We start from the raw sequence: 16,425 nt of genomic DNA, 5'->3' as shown, positions 1-16,425 counted from the left end.
AGTTCTTTTGAGGAAAAGCTTCATGTGTTTAAAAGGGAAGAATACTACACTAGACTTTTTTTTCTACTTTCTTTTGTTTTTTCCTGGACGGAAGAAGAGGATATATGGAATTGAGGAGAGTGGGAAGGAAAATGTCCATTCAACAAACACCTATCGTTTCTGATTAGTTCTATCAGTGTGGATTTGGGTGTGGACCACCGGTTTACTTTTGGCAGTGATCTTAGGTTTTAGGTTCCTAGAATAAGAGCGTCTAGCTGGGCACTGGCTGGGTAGTGTGAATATACACAGGCCTTAGTTTCGGCTCACAGCAAATGATGATGATCACAGATTTAGCACCTGAGTTCGTACTTCCTCTGCACCTGAATCACCCCTCATCACTGTGAAGCCTGAGCTGTAGGTGAGAAAGCTGTGTTCTTAGATAACTCCTCTGTGATAGCTCCAGGACTGCAGTTGACTCCAATCTAAGGGCTGGTTTTCCTATTAGAGAAATTAAGTATTCAGTACTGAATATGAGACGGAAGCCTTGAAGAGATTACATAGTGGTGACAGGTGTTACGGTTCAGGAATAGGCTGTTTAACAAGTCAAATGCATATTTTTCCCTCTTAAGCATTAACATTTTTTTAAGCAAACAAATTATATTTTGGGGCTAGAAATGGTGCTTTCTTCTATATTTGATTTCTCGATTTTCTTAGTAGATATTACTGTCTCCTCCACTATTTCTTCGAAACTTTCCCCTATCTGGGAGGTTTTCTTAGAGGCAACCTTAGAAGCCTCTTCCTCCTCTTCCTCCTCCTCCTCCTCTTTCTTAAGCGACAGCCCAGTGGATGAGACTTTGGAGGTTGTAGAGCTGAGCATTCTAGAAGGAAGCAGATAGCTTGGATTGGGAAGTGGATTCAGCCCTGAAATGCTTAATCCACTGGTGCTAAATCGTGTCTCTTCGCCTTCCAGCAGTTTCCTGTAAATACAATAAAGGGAGATCAAGAAGTCAACTTGCAAAATTGTTAAAAGAACTTAACCCTCTAGTCCTTATTTGTTGTATTTATTTATTTGTTTGTTTTCATGGTACTGGGGATTGAACTCAGGGGCATTCTACCTCTGAGTTACACCCCCAGCCCTATTTATTTTTTATTTTGAAACAGGGTCTTACTAAGTTGCTGAGGCTGGCCGTTAACGTGTGCTCTTCCAGTCTCCGCCTCCCAAGTACTAGGATTACAAGTGTGTGCCGCCATGCCTGGCTGTGGCTACTCATTTTAGAGAGACTCCTTGCAAAACACACCCATACACCCCTTCCGCACCAGCTGTGTTTAAAGTACTGTCAAAAGGAAACCTATAGCTGGGTGTGGCTGCACACTCCTGTAATCCCAGCACTTGGGAGACTGAACAGGAGGATCACAGGTTTGAGGACAGCCTTAGCATGTAGTGAGACTTTCATCAACCTAGTGAAATCTCAGTACTTGGGATGCTGAGACAGAAGAATTGCAGGTTTGAGGACAGCCACAGCAACTAATATCCTGTTTCAAAATAAAAAATAAAGCTGGGCATGGTGGTAGACGTTTGTAATCTCAGTACTTGGGAGGCTGAGACAGGAGGATGGCAGGGATGGCAGGTTTGTGGCCAGCCTCAGCAACTTAGTGAGGCCCTCCCCAACTTAGTGAGACTGTTTCAAAATAAGATAAAATAGGGCTGGGGGTTTAATTCAGAGGAAGAATGTCCCTGGGCTAAGTCTCCGGTATCACAAAAATAAATAAATAAATAAATAAATAAATAAATAAATAAATAATCCAGGTGTGGTGGTTTACTCTTATAATCCCAGTACTTGGGAGGCTGAGACAGGAGAATTGTAGGTTCACAGTTAGTCTCAGCAACTTAGTGAGGCCCTCTGCAACTTAGTGAGACCTTGTTTCAAAATAAAATAAAATAAAATAAAATAGGGGTGTAGCTCAGGAGTAGAAAGCCCTTGGGTTCAAACCCCAGTACCAGAATGAATAAATGAATAAATAAATAAATAAATAATGGCTGGGGGTATAGCTCAGAGGTAGAATGCCCTTGGTCTCAATTCCCAGCACCAAAAAGAAGAAAAATAAAATGAGCTGGGTGTGGTGGCGCCTGCTTGTAATCCCAGCATTTGGGAGGCTGAGACAGGAGGATAGCAGATTTGTGGCCTGTCTCAGCTACTTAGTGAGGCCCTTCGCAACTCAGTGAGACTCTGTTTCAAAGTAAAGAATAAAAAATAGGGCAGGGGTGTAGCTCGGAGGTAAAAGGCCCCTGGGTTTCTTCCCCATACCGGAAAAAATTAAAATGTACAAAGTGAATAACAGAAGGTGGCAAATGGCTTTATTTCAGGTTCCAGACTTGTTGGCCTGGCCTAAACAGAACCATCAAGGATTGGTCCCAATATCTTGTTTCTCATAACTAATAGTTTTTATTATCCTTAACTATTGGAGATGCACAATACTATCACTGCTCTTGAAGACTTATTCTGAAGTAGTGTTCATAATTAGTGTAAAGAAAAAAAGAAGAATGTTCAGACTGATCCCAGGCTGACTTTGAGCTCTGCCATTTACTGTTACTGTGACTTTGGGCCAGCCATACAACCTGTGGTTGACTTGACACCTAAGCCAGGTTTAGGAAGTCTCTAATACAGTTCCTGGCACATGATAATCACTCCAAAAATAACACCGGTAGTTCCGTTCCGTGTGTGTGTGTGTGTGTGTGTGTGTGTGTGTGTGTGTGTTTCTGGGGATTGAGCTCAGGGCCTTGCGCATGCTAGGTAAGTGCTCTACCGCTGAGTTACATCCCTAGGCCCCTTTTAAAGTTTATATTAATTCAGGGCCTTGCTAAGTTATGGAGGTTGGTCTCAAACCTGTGATTCTCCTGTCTCAGCTTCCCAAATACCGGGATTACAAGTGTGTGCCACCACACTCAGCTTAAACATGTGTGTGTGTGTGTGTGTGTGTGTGTGTGTGTGTGTGTGTATGGCACTGGGAATTGAGCCCAGAGGTATTCTACCTCTGAGCTAAACCTCCAGTCCAATTTTATTATTTGGAAACAGGGTCTCATTAAGTTGTGAAGGGCCTCACTAAGTAGCTGAGACTGGCTTCAACCCTGCGATCCTTCTGTCTCAGCCTTCCAAGTACTGGGATTATAAGCAAATTTTAAAATAGATTTTAAGCTACCATGCTTAGCTTAAACTCTATTTTAAAATTTAGAGTTTGATGGATTTTTATTGCAACCGTGTGCCTTCATTATCCCCTTAAGCCCTGGGCAGAAGTATGTAGAATACTCTAAGGCTAATAAGGTGAACTTGGGACACGCACCCAAATAGAGAAGAGAGGTTAGCTCACCTGGAAGTGGCCAGTGATGCCCTTTCTCACCCTCCCTCACTCATCAAAAACCAGAGCGACCAGAACCTCTTATTTGAGTAGCATTGCCCTGGGTGAGCATGCGCTTGGCCCGAGCGAGTGTGCCCTCTGCATTACCTGTAAGCTGCTATCTCAATGTCAAGGGCCATTTTGACGTTGAGCAAGTCCTGGTATTCCCGAAGGTGGCGTGCCATCTCACTCTTGGTGTTCCTCAGGTCATTCTCCAGCTGGCCAATGCTATCCTGGAAAGGGACATGTGCAAAATCTTTAGTAGGACACCACAGCTGAAATGCATGGAACTTTCCACAAAGCCAAGATTCTCAACCCTGACTACACATTAAATAGCATATATAAAAAGCCGGGCATGGTGACGCACGCTTATAATCCCCACGCTTGGGAGGCTGAGACAGGAGGATCGCGCAGGTTCAAAGCCAGCCTCAGCTACTGAGTGAGGCTCTCAGCAACTTAGTGAGACCCTGTTTCCAAATAAAATATAAAAATAGATCTGGGAGTATAGCCCAGAGGTAGAAAGCCTCGGGGTTCCACTCCCAGTACCACCACCAAAAAACAAACAAACGCACACACACAAAAACAAAACAAAAAAATACCTAAGAAAGCCAGGTGTGGTGGTGCATGCTTGTAATCCCAGTACTTGGGAGGCTGAGAAAGGAGGATCACAGGTTCACGGCCAGGGGGTATATCTCGGAGGTAGAATGCCCCTGGGTTCCATCCCCAGTATCGGAAAAAATAAAAATAAAAATAAATAAAATGTACAAAGGGAAAAGCAAAAGGTGGCAAATGACTTTATTTCAGGTACCAGACTTCTTGGCCTCAGATACTTAGTGAGGCCCTTCACAACTTAGGGAGACCCTGTTTCAAAATAAAGAATAAAAACTTGGGCTGAGGGTGTAGCTCAGAGGTAGGATGTGGGTTCCATCCCCACCAGTACTAAAAACAAAAACAAAACAAACCCCAAAGGATCAGGTTAGGAGCTTAGATTCAGAACATTCCACTGTGGAATACAGGGAAGACAGCAAGGCCTCCCTGCCGCCATCCCAGGCCTCAGCTGGCCTGGGAGATTCTCTGAAAAGTCTGCTACTCAATGCTACTGAAAATGTTTTACTTTTTATTTATTTGCAGTACTGGGGATGGAACCCGGGGGGCGGGGGGATTCTACCTCCGAGCTACACTCCTAGCCCTATTTTTTATTCTTTATTTTGAAACAGGGTCTTACTGAGTTGCAAAGGGCTTCAATAAGTAGCTGAGGCTGGCTGCAAAATCTGTGATCCTCCTGTCTCAGCCTCCCGAATGCTGGGATTACAAGCGTATGCCACCATGTCTAGCTTTTAGTTCTTTTCTTTTTCTTTTTCTTTTTCTTTTTTTTTTTTTTTTTCAGTACTGGAGATGGAACCCAGGGGCATTCTAATTCTGAGCTACACTCCCAACCCTATTTTTTATTTTTTTTTTATTTTTATTTTTTGGTGGTACTGGGGATGGAACCCAGGGACATTCTACCTCCAAGCTACACCTCTAGCCCAAATTTTTTTTTTTTATTCTTTATTTTGAAACAGGATCTCACTGAGTTGTGAAGGGCCTCACTAAGTAGCTGAGGCTGTCAGCAAGCTGGAATCCTCCTGTCTCAGCCTCCCAAATGCTGGGATTACAAGCAAGCACCACCATGCCTGGTTTCAGTACTATTTCTTTTCTTAATGATCTGAAAAGATGTGATTAAATGGCCTATATAAAAAGCCGGGCCGAGAATGGTGGCGCACGCTTGTAATCCCTGTGCTTGGGAGGTGGAGACAGGAGGATCTCGTAGGTTCGAAGCCAGCCGTGCTGGCTTAAGAGACCCTGTTTCCAAATAAAACCTATAAAATAGGTCTGGGAGTGTAGCCCAGAGGTAGACGGGCTTCCAGGAACCCCAGTACCACCAAAATAAATAAATAAATAAATAAATAAATAGCCGGGTGTGGTGGTAAACGCTCATAATCCCTGGGCTTGAGGGGCTGAGACAGGAGGATCACGCAGGTTCGAAGCCAGCCTCAGCTACTTAGTGAGGTGCTCAGCAACTTAGTGAGACTCTATTTCAAAATATAGTATAAAATAGGTCTGAGAGTATATCTCAGAGGTAGAAAAGCCCCTGGGTTCCACCCCCAGTACCACAATAAATTAATAGTCTATATAAACTGGGTGTGGTGGGGCATGCTTGAAATCCCAGCATTTGGGAGGCTGAGAGGAGGATCAGAGTTCACAGACAGCCTCAGCTATTTAGTGAGGCCCTCTGCAACTTAGTGAGACCCCGTTTCAAAAAATAAAGAGCCGGGTGTGGTGGCGCAAGCTTTTAATCCCAGCGTTTGGGAGACTGAGACAGGAGAATCTTGGTTCGTGGACAGCCCCTGCTGCTACTTAGTAAGGCCCTTTGCAACTCAGTTGAGACTCTTGTTTCAAAATAAATACTAAAAAATAGGGCTGGTGGTGTTGCTCAGAGGTAGAATGGCCCCAGTGCCGCAAACAAAACAAAACAAAACAAAAAAACCATGTAATTGAGCTCCATCTCTGTAGAATGAGGAGCACAGCCATCAGTTATTTTTATGAATAGGGATGCGAATGAACAAGTCAGAAACCTCAAGAAAGGTACTGAAGGGCAACGCCCCTGGAGTGCAACTGGCGGAGCAGCGGTGAGAGGCAGGGCTGCCAACCCCCAAGTCAAGAGAATTGGCAGAAAGAATTAAAATTCACGCCACGCACCGGTTCTATAAATATTGACAGGAGAATTGCAAAGTAGAGTCTCAATTGACTGTGTAAAGTAAAATGCAAGTCCGTTTGCAATGTAAAGCAAGAGAGAAGTCCAGTATGCGTGGTATCAGCTTTAATGGTACGGTTCTCCTGGTTCTCCTGGGGATGGGGCTGGGCAGTCCTGGGGGAGGGCCCTTCTTTTAAGGTATGCATGGGGTGGTTACTCAGGCCATTCTCCTGACATACTACTTGCGAGGCAGACTCTTTCTGCCTCCGGGGTTCCGCCCCCCCCCCCTGCCGGGGCAGAGGTCACGCTGGGGAGGGACCTCGACTTATCAGACTGGTGGGTGCCAAGCAAAGAGTGATAGGCATTGGGGGAAATATAGATAACAGAAGAAAAATGATGCAAATATTTCAAAGTGTTAAGGCTTTCAAAGAAATTTATTTATTTATTGTATGGTACTAGGGATTGAACCTAGGACATTCTACCTCTGAGCTACACCCCCAGCCTTATTTATTTATTTGTTTATTTATTTATTTATTTATTTATTTATTTGGTTTTTGTTGTTTTGTTTTGTTTTTTGGTGGTACTGGGGGTAGAACCCAAGGGCTTTCTACCTCTAAGCTATACTCCCAGACCTATTTTATATTTTATTTGGAAACGGGGTCTCAATAAGTTGCTGAGAGCCTCACTAAATAGCTGAGACTGCCTTCGAACACGCGCGATCTTCTGTCTCAGCCTCCGAGCGTGGGGATTACAAGCATGCACCACGATGCCCGGCTATTTATTTGTTTGTTTATTTATTACTATTTTTGCGGTACTGGGGATGGAACCCAGGGGCATTCTACCTTTGAGCTATATCTCTAGCCCCCCTTTTTTTTTTTTTTGTGGATCTGGGGATGGAACCCAGGAGCATTCAACCACCAAGCTACATCCCCTGCCCTATTTTGTATTCTTTATTTTGAAACAGGATCTCACTAAGTTGCAGAGGGCCTAAGTAGCTGAGCACGAACCACAGTCCTCTGGCCTCAGCCTCCCGAATGCTGGGATTACAAACCGTGCTCCACCACACCCAGCTCTAGCCCTATTTTTTATTCTTTATTTTGAAACCAGTTCTCACTGAGTTGCAAAGGGCCTCACTAAGTAGCTGAGGTTGTCCATAAACTTCAATCCTTCTGTCTCAGCCTCCCAAATGCTGGGATTACAAATGTGCGCCACCACGCCCAGCTTTTATTTTTTATTATTTATTTATTTACTTATTTATTATTTATTTATTTTGGTGGTAATGGGGATGGAACCCAGGGACTTTCTACCTCCAGATACACTCCCAAATCTATTTTTTAAAAATATTTTATTTGGAAACAGAGTCTCACTCAGCTGCTGAGACTGCCTCACTAAGTACCTGAGGCTGGTTACAAACCTGTGATCCTCCTGTCTCAGCCTCCCAAGTGTACCAGTATTGGGAAAAGGTTTCAAAATGTATTAATGTACCAGTATTGGGAAAGATTTCCAATCTTAAAAATATATCATTTGTAGTGAAGAAAGCCAGGGGCTGTTGGGAGAAGGCCAGCAGATTTCTCTACGGATAATTAGCAAAAGAATAGAAGGAGCCTAGGGCCTGTTTAGATTTTTGAAGAGAGGCGGAGTTCCTCTAGATGGGAGGAAGTATCCAGCTCCTGGATAAGCAACTTAACACATTTTGGGAGTGTAACAAAAGGTGTGGAGGTCTGTGCGAGACAGGGCTGCTCCCCCTGCTTGGAGGGGGTGGATCCGGCTGGGATGGATACCTGGGCTAGGGCAGCATATCTACATATCAAAGGACCTGCTGCAGACTTGGTTGGGATAAGAACACTCAGCATGCAGGGACTTTTGGTGAATTCGCTGGAATCGCCCCCTGTGCCCTTTCTGAATGGCATGGGGCTTTAACTGTCTTCTGTATTTCTTTTTTTTTCTTTCTTTTATTTTTTGGTGGTACTGGGGTTCCTGGAAACCCTTCTACCTCCGGGATACACTCCCAGACCTATTTTATACTTTTTTATTTGGAAACAGGGTCTCTTAAGCCAGCGCGGCTGGCTTTGAACCCGCCCGATCCTCCTGTCTCCGCCTCCCAAGCTCGGGGATTACAAGCGTGCGCCACCACGCCCGGCTCTATTTCTATCTTTTTAATAAACTTCTTTAAATCTTCAGCAAGAGTCCGGGCTGATGTGTATTTACCATTAGCTCAGGACAAGAACCTGCACTTTTTATCTTTGTTTGGTTTTGTTGGGGGAATTATTTCTCCCCTCAGACACACCGCAACATATTTCACCATAACACCAAGTACTGGGATTATAAGTATAAGCCATCACATTTAGTTTTAAAGGATTTTAAAAGGATCATGAGACCTTTAAAGAATTTTACCAAGAGCCGGAAGTGGTGGCGCACGCTTGTAATCCCTGCGCTTGGGAGGCAGAGACAGGAGGATCGCGCAGGTTCGAAGCCAGCCGTTAAGAGACCCTGTTTCTAAAAAAAAAAAAAAAAAAAAAAAAAAAGGTCTGGGAGTGTGGCCCAGAGATAGAAGGGCTTCCAGGAACCCAGTACCACCAAAAAAAAAAAAATAATAAAATAAAATAAAAGAATTTTACCAAGAATTTTTGTTGTTGTTGTACAGGTGCATTCTCCTCTGAGGTACACCACTAGCCCTTTTTTATTTTTTGCTTTGAAACAGGGTCTCACTAGGTTGCCGAGGGTCTCACTTAGTTGTTGAGGCTCATCTTGAACCTGAGATCCTCTTATCTAAGCCTCCCAAATACAATATTTTGAAACAAGATCTCATTACAGGGTCTGGAACTTGTGCAGGTTCGAAGCCAGCCTCAGCTACTTAGTGAGGCTTTCAGCAACTTAAGTGAGACCCTGTTTCAAAATAAAATATAAAATAGGGCTGGGAGTATAGCCCGGAGGTAGAAAGCCTCTGGGTTCCACTCCCAACACCACCACACACAAAAAAAGTTTTATTATATATTTGTATTGTATAATATATAATATATAATATATAATATTGTATTATATATTGTATAATATAAATTTCTTATTTATCTAAGGGCTTATAATGAAGTATCATGATTTATTTGTCCATATCATCAAAAAGGTAGAGAGCTACGTAATATGTTATTAACTAATAAAAATCACAGCTGGAACCCCGGCGTTGTGGAGCACGCTTGTAATCCCAGCATTTGGGAGGCTGAGACAGGAGGATCGCAGGTTAGTGGCCAGCCTCACCTAGGCTCTTTGCAACTCAGTGAGACGTGTTTCAAAATAAAGAATAAAAAATAGAGCTGGGGTTATAGCTTGGAGGTAGAATGTCCCTGTCTCCAGTACTGTAATAATAATAATAATAATAATAATAATAATTAATAATAATAATAAATATGGGCTGGAAGGTTAGCTCAGGTACACACACACACACACACACACACACACACACACACACACAATAACCATTCTCTGCAATTAAGGATCGCAAAAACAATCAGTCAGTTTTTTATAATCCTGTAATGTCTTTTATCTTTTAGGTATCAGCCTGTTTATTCCTACCCTAAAAGACCTCAGAGAAAGCAGTATTTGAATTTGTGTTGCTGCTTACTGGCTTTCTTTGTCCTGAAAGATGTCCTGATCTACTACTATTCTGCTCTTGACAATGCCTGCCTCCTCTATCCCGCTGCAGGCTGGAGGCCCCCAGATAAGGCAGGGTTTAGAATCCTTTAAAGGAACAATGGGGGAGGGAGACACATCAAAAGGGCCAATTTCCTAATGTGTGACTTAAAGATAGATTAATTTGGTCCTTTATTTGAGGGGATACTAGGGATTGAGCCCAGGAAAGTTCTATAGAGCTACACCCTTAGCCCTTTTAATTAATTTATTTTTTGTGGTACTGGGGGTGGAACCCAGGGGCTTTTCTACCTCCGGGCTACAGTCCCAGACCTATTTTATATTTTATTTGGAAACAGGGTCTCACTAAGTAGCCGAGGCTGGCTTCGAACCTGTGCGGTCCTACTGTCTCAGCCTCCCAATCGCTGGGATTACAAGCGTGTGTCACCACGCCCGGCTCACTTTATTTTTAATTTTGAACCAGCGTCTCCCTAAATTGCCGAGGCTATCTTTGAACCTAGGATCCTCCTGTTTCAGTCTCCCAAGCACCCGACTAAAAAGAGCTAGCTGAGTTCTAGGTGGACAAGATTTCTCGCACTTTTCTATTTTGCCTTTCACATGTCGGGTTTTATGGATCAGAGAGGACAAAAAGCACGACTGGGCTCCTCCCAGAAGGTAGCTGCTGGGGACCACCGAAGGCACGCCCACGCTTTGTTTCTTTGTTTGCGTCCTGCTCCTCACACCCGCCGCCGCTGGCGCCCTTCAAAAGCCCTGCTAAGATGGCCTCCGGCTAGACCGCCAGCCAGCAGTCTGCTCCTCCCCCAGACACGCAGCAGCTGCGGGCTCGGCCTGCGGACCCGAGAGGCACTCCCTGCTCCAGCTGGGGCCTCTCTGGAGCCTCAGACCCACCAGTGCCGAGCAGGCCCACAGCTGCAAGGATGCAGCTGGAAGGAGAAAGAGCTAGCCACACTGGCGTCTGCAGGGGAGAAGACGGAGTTCATCACTTTGGGGGCCTCAGCCCAGAAAACCGAAGTGAGCGCAGCTCAGTCTGATTGAAAGGGGCCGTCCATTACTGCTCTGCATGATCAATTTAGGCTTATTTCCATGTGGTCTACCCACGAAACACTGTGTGTTCCGTATTCTTTCTTTCCTTCCGTCTTTCTTTTCTTTCTTCCATCCTTCCTTCCTTCTCGTTCTCCTACCACACTTTAAAACCTTTGTTTTATATGCATATCTGTAAGCTACTTTACTGAAAAACGTGCTTAAGGTTGGTGCACTCCAAAATCAGTCTGATCACAGACAGGAAATATAGCATTTTTATTTGAAAATGCATATTCTGGACCCACCTGGGAGCTACTGACTCCATATCTTTGGGAGTGGGTCTAAGAAAGTTTTCATTTTTTTCTTTCTTTCTTTTTAAGCTACCTTTGACCTTGGTGTGTCACTGGGCTTGGGAACAACTGGTTTAAATTTATTTCTGAAAAGGATGGCTATCGTGGTGGCCCAGGTGACAGTAACGAAGTGGGATAGGAAAACAAAACAAAAAACTAGAAGGAACAGCTTTTTAAAAAAAGGCCAAATGTAGCCTTTTTCTCCCCCTTTGAATTCTAATTTCAGAAACAGATCTATCAAGGTATAGATTTGTATGCAGCCACCGCCACCTCCATCTCCCAGGGGCCAGACCCTCCCTGCTCTTTAATTAGGCTGTGTTCCAGTCTCATATTGAAGAGAGCAGGCTTGGCTCTTCTCCCTGAAGAGCATTAACCAGCAGTGATCCCGATTGTTCAGCAAGGTCTTTCAAGGAAAGCTTTGGCTTTCTAAGACTGACCACAGTACAGGTCTGGGGCCCTGAGGACCCTCCAAGGCTTCATCTTGAACACAGCTGGACTCTCAGGGTGGTGAAGCAGCTATTCAGGGACCAGTCACCCTCTGGCAGAAATGGAAAAGCCTTCAGCTTTCCATGCAGAGGGCGGCGACACGTGGAGACTGAGGACAATCACCCTCGCTCTTCCCAGCCTCTCTATTTGCCTGCTCTAGACTCTCTCCTATACTACTGTGTACTTGTGTCACCTTCAATCACTGAATCACTCTTTAGTCTTTGGAAAGGTAATAAGCGTTTTCTCCTCAAATTAGCTATCAGCATTCTGGGGCAGAGAAATCATGACTTTAATGGGACCCTCCTGTGTCTCTGAGAGGGTTACTAAACTTGTAAGGGAAAACAGGCTACTACCCATCTCTGAAGCAGAAGGAGAAAACAGCTTCTCATTACTGCAGTGAAAGGGGGGGGGGGGTAGTGAGAGGCCCAGAAAACAAAGGCTCTCATCTCACTGAGGGGAGGGAGACTTTTCATCTCCATAGGTAGGTGGGCACTAAGACTAAGACAGAGGCCTTAGCATGTGCAGCTCATTCTGCGAACCCCACCCCAGCCTTGGGTCTCAAGGGGTAGGAAATAGCTCCGGGTGGTCTGACCTCCTTCACACCCATCAGGGGGTCCACTGAGGCTCTGAAGGCTAAAACTGATGGGGACAACACTGCAGAGATGCAGATGCTGCCCTTTCTGGGTTTTTGTTTTGTTTTGTTTCCTGCAGACCCTGTCTGGTTGATCCTCCTATTGCCTAACATGGAAAGCCTTTTACAAATAAGCCAGCCAACAGTAACTGTCTCTTAGAATGTAGGGACTGAAAAAGCAGAGAACATGGCAAAGCCCAGTTCATCTGACAGTCCTGGTTACATTAGCCTTTTTGTAGAAATACTGAGTTTTCTCTCTAGAAGAACACCTAACTCAGCCTTTGAGGATTCCGGAGGAAACATAAAGTCTTAATTAATTGTAGGTGATAAAGTTGGATCATCCAGGGGTGAGGCCACAAAGTGAACAATTCGAGGTACACATTTTGATGCATTAGCATTCATTAGAATAATACTGTAATACCAAACCAACCAAAACAAACAGTCCAGGCAGACTTTCTTTATCAAAGCGAGTCCTTTGTAATGAGTACAAATACCTGCTTCTCAGTAATTCTGTAGCTCCTGACTAAAATAGGACCTTTAAGATTTAATTAATTTTGGGTGTATTCATTTTGGGTCACCCCTCCATGCCAGTCTGGTATGGAGCTGTATTTCTATTTTCTGTATTTCTATCTTTCTAATAAGCTTCTTTAAATCTTCAAAAAAAAGATTTAATAATTTTTCTTGGTTCTACTTTATTAATGTTCCCAAACTATTAGTTTCATTAAATACAAACTTCAGTTCTATCCAGAATAATTTCAGATTTTTATTCAAAAGAACTTTTCTTGTACCTTAAAAAACTGAATTATACTATTTTGGTTCTTTTCTACATTTTTTATTCACCCTGCATCCTGCCTCTGTGCCCTTTGTAGCTATAAGCCCATATAAGTCCTTGTATAGTAAAACTGAAGATGCAGTGGTCTTTGTTGAGAGGAAAGAGCCAATCAGTACCTTCACGGGAGCTTATAGGGCAGGGAAACATGGAAAAAAATAAGTTGCCTATAACAAAGAAGCCATCTCTGTGATCTGTCCCATGCACCGAAGATTTTAAAAAATGTTAAGGTAGTGGGAATTTTCAAGTGGGACCTCACGGCTGCTGAGCAGATTAAGTGGTTTTTGTTAAGTGGTAAGCCAGCCATGAAAGTGAAAATTGATCCTGTCCACGAGGTGACCTCTGATTGCAGGTAGCCAATAGTGATGTGTTGGTATTGCCGAAGGGGAAAAAAAAAAAAAACAAAGCAGTTAATTACCTAGAGATTCAAAACTGGGACATGAGACAGGAGAGACAGCGTTTCTGAGAGGGAAGAACTCGAGATCAGCACCACGGACAGCGCCCCACCCATTCTTTCCGGGCTAACCGGTTTAAGGCTTTCTTCTGGAAGAAAGGTCGTCAAGGGAACCGCCCGCGCGTGCGCGTGTGTCGAAGGGAGGAGGGTAGGAGCGGTGCAGTTGTTACTACCAAAATCATGCCCCGCTCCTCGGTTCCCAATCTCTTTTTCTTTGAGAGCAAAAATCACGAAAGTGGGATAGGGCCCTTTCCAATTTCCCAACCCCGAGGCAGGCCACATCAATTCTGCGGCGCACGGAAAACCTCACGAGGTCAATCAAACAAGCCAGATAGCCGACACAGCGCCCGGGCAGCGGAGGGGCCGTGCCCTGCCTCGGTCGGCGCGCTTCTGCTCTGGGTGGGAGTCTGCTCTCCAGGTCACCAGCGTGGGTTTATCAGCTCGCGGAGGCATAGACTTTACGGACCCCGGAGAAGTTTGTGGGTTTCTTTGTCAGAAGGGCTCAGACAGGACCATACTTGAGGGGCTGGGAAAGGGCGCTTCCGGGCAGCTCCAGTTCACAGTGGAGAGTGCAGGGCACTTTGCTGGCCAGCGCCTCCCGCAGCGGCCGCATTCGCTCCCTCGCCCTCCCCGGGTCTCCCGGGCCTTACCTGGTAGCCGGCCACCTCCGCGCTGTGGCGCTCCTCCAGCTCCAGGATCTGCCTCTCCAGGGACTCGTTGGCCCCGCGCAAGCCCTCGATCTCGATGGTGCGCGCCTGCAGCTGGCGCCGGTACTCGTGGATCTCCTCGCGGCTGGCGCGGATGGCCTCGGTGCTGCGCGCCGCCTGCTCGTTCAGGTTGGCGAACTTGGACTTGTACCACTCCTCGGCCGACTGCAGGTTCTTGGCGGCCAGGGACTCGTACTGGGCGCGGATCTCCCGCAGCGCGGAGCTCAGGTCGGGTTTGGCCACCGCCACGTCCACCTCGGCCGCCGCCTGCGACGACGCCTGCAGCGTGGCCAGCAGCTCGGCCACCTCCTCGTCGTGCACCTGGCGCACGAAGGCCAGCTCGTCCAGCAGCGACTCCACCTTCTTCTCCAGGTCCAGGCGCGCCAGCGTGGCGCCGTCCACGTCGCGCTGCTGCGCCTTGAGGGCGCGCTCGGCGCCCTCGCGCCCGCGGCTCTCCTCCTCGCAGCGCGCCCGCAGCCGCTGCACCTCCTCGGCCAGCCCGTCGCGCTCCAGCAGGGCCTGCGCGCGCGCCGAGCTCGCCTCCTCCAGCTGCGCCCGCAGCTCGCGCAGCTCGCGCTGGAAGAGCTCGCCCACCCGCGACGGCTCGGCGTGGCGCTGCCGCAGCGCCGCCAGCTCGGCCTCCAGCGCGCGGTTCTGCGTCTCCAGCTGGTGCACCTTCTCGATGAACACGGCGAAGCGGTCGTTGAGGCCCTGCAGCTGCTCCTTCTCGTTGGTGCGGATGATCTTGTACTCGTTGGTGCGTGCCGCCGCCTGGCTCAGGTCCAGCCCCTCGGGCGCGGGCGGCCGGCGGTAGGCCAGGCCCAGGCCGAGCGACGAGGCCGGGGCGCAGGCGGCCGAGGACCCGCCGCAGCGGGACAGCGACTGCGAGCGGTAGCCGCCGGCGCCCGAGAGGCGCGCGGACAGGCGGGAGCCGTCCCCGAACACCTTGCGGTAGGAGGAGGAGGGGCACAGGTAGTGCTCGGAAGCGTAGCTCATGGTGCCGGGGCGGGCTGCACGGGGCGGGGACGCGGCGGGCGCGGAGGCTGCGGCGGGCGCTGCGCGGCGGCCGGCGCGGGCTTTTAAGGCGCGGGGCGGGGGCGGGGCGGGGGGCGGGGCGGGGGGCGGGGCTCGGGCTCCGGGCGGCGGGGAGGGGGCGGGGAAGCGCAGGACTGCCGCCGCGGCCGAGCCGCCACACGCCCGAGACCCGGCCCTTTGGGGGGAGCCGCCCTCCACCCCCCCGCCCCCGGGGAGAATCGACTGCGTCGGAAGTGGCCGGAGCCGCGGGGTGCGCAAACGACCCGCGTGTCCACGGGGAGCGTGGGTCCTCTGGGGCCACTGTGGCCGTCCCCAGCCCTGAGTTCTCGAGAATGCGGTTCTGTGTTTCCAGTCAGAGTGGGGGCCCCCGGGCGAGGCCTTGACCCCTCCCTCAGGAAAAGTGGGTCTACCTCCAGAGAGCATCCTCTCGTCTTCGGCTGTGGAGTAGGGGGATGCGCGGAGAGCCTGCGCCGCGAGGCTGGGGAAAGAGAGGGGAGGTCGGTAAAGAGGAAGCAGAGGGGGAAAGGGCCAGGCCTGGAAAAGGAGAAAGCACCCGCAATGCTGGGGCTCGACGCCAGCCCTAAAGCAGGACACAGACTAGGACCACAGCCCGTTGGAAAGGGGGCGGCAGGCTTTTGTTTTTAAAACATTTCAAAATGGTTTTTTTTTTTTTTTTTTTTGCGGGTCTGGGGATGGAACCCAGGGGCATTCAACCTCCGAGCCACACCCCCTGCCCTCATTTTTATTCTTTATTTTGAAACCGGGTCTCACTGAGTTGCAGAGGGCCTCACTAAGTAGCTGAGGCTGTCCGCGAACCGTGATCCTCCGGTCTCAGCCTCCCGAATGCTGGGATTACAAGCGTGCGCCACCACGCCCGGCAAAATGGGCATTTTTAAACCAGGAGACTTTGCCTTAAAAGAAACTGGGTTCATTTTGACCTTTTTTTTTTTTTTTTTTTTTTTTGGTCCCACCGGATGTCTCTTTTGAAAGTAGGAGGAGCTGGAATGGTCACATGGTAGATGTCACCAAGGTCCCCACCGCTCTCCGTGGAATCACCCTCCTCCTCCTCCTCCTCCTCCTCCTCCTCCTCCTCCTCCTCCTCCTCCTCCTCCTCCGCATTCTACCTTCAAGCCACAACCCCAGCCCTTTTTATTTTGAAACAGGG

General features: G+C 47.8%; 1 protein-coding gene across 1 annotated transcript; it reads right to left on the bottom strand.

The window, feature by feature from the left end:
* Nucleotides 1-634: 634 nt before the first annotated feature.
* INA (internexin neuronal intermediate filament protein alpha) lies at nucleotides 635-15,221 on the bottom strand (the record flags this gene model as incomplete). The annotated part of the gene is made up of 3 exons (XM_080694093.1): nucleotides 635-956; nucleotides 3,481-3,605; nucleotides 14,169-15,221. 3 exons carry the CDS (start codon nucleotides 15,219-15,221, stop codon nucleotides 635-637), a joined length of 1,500 nt encoding a protein of 499 aa, XP_080550219.1.
* Nucleotides 15,222-16,425: the final 1,204 nt, after the last annotated feature.

Source organism: Muscardinus avellanarius (assembly GCF_963383645.1).
Source record: "Muscardinus avellanarius genome assembly, chromosome: 4".
NCBI classification, from domain to species: Eukaryota; Metazoa; Chordata; class Mammalia; order Rodentia; family Gliridae; genus Muscardinus; species Muscardinus avellanarius.
The sequence above is the reverse complement of the archived record's forward strand: the minus strand, read 5'-3'. Positions and strand labels throughout refer to the sequence as shown.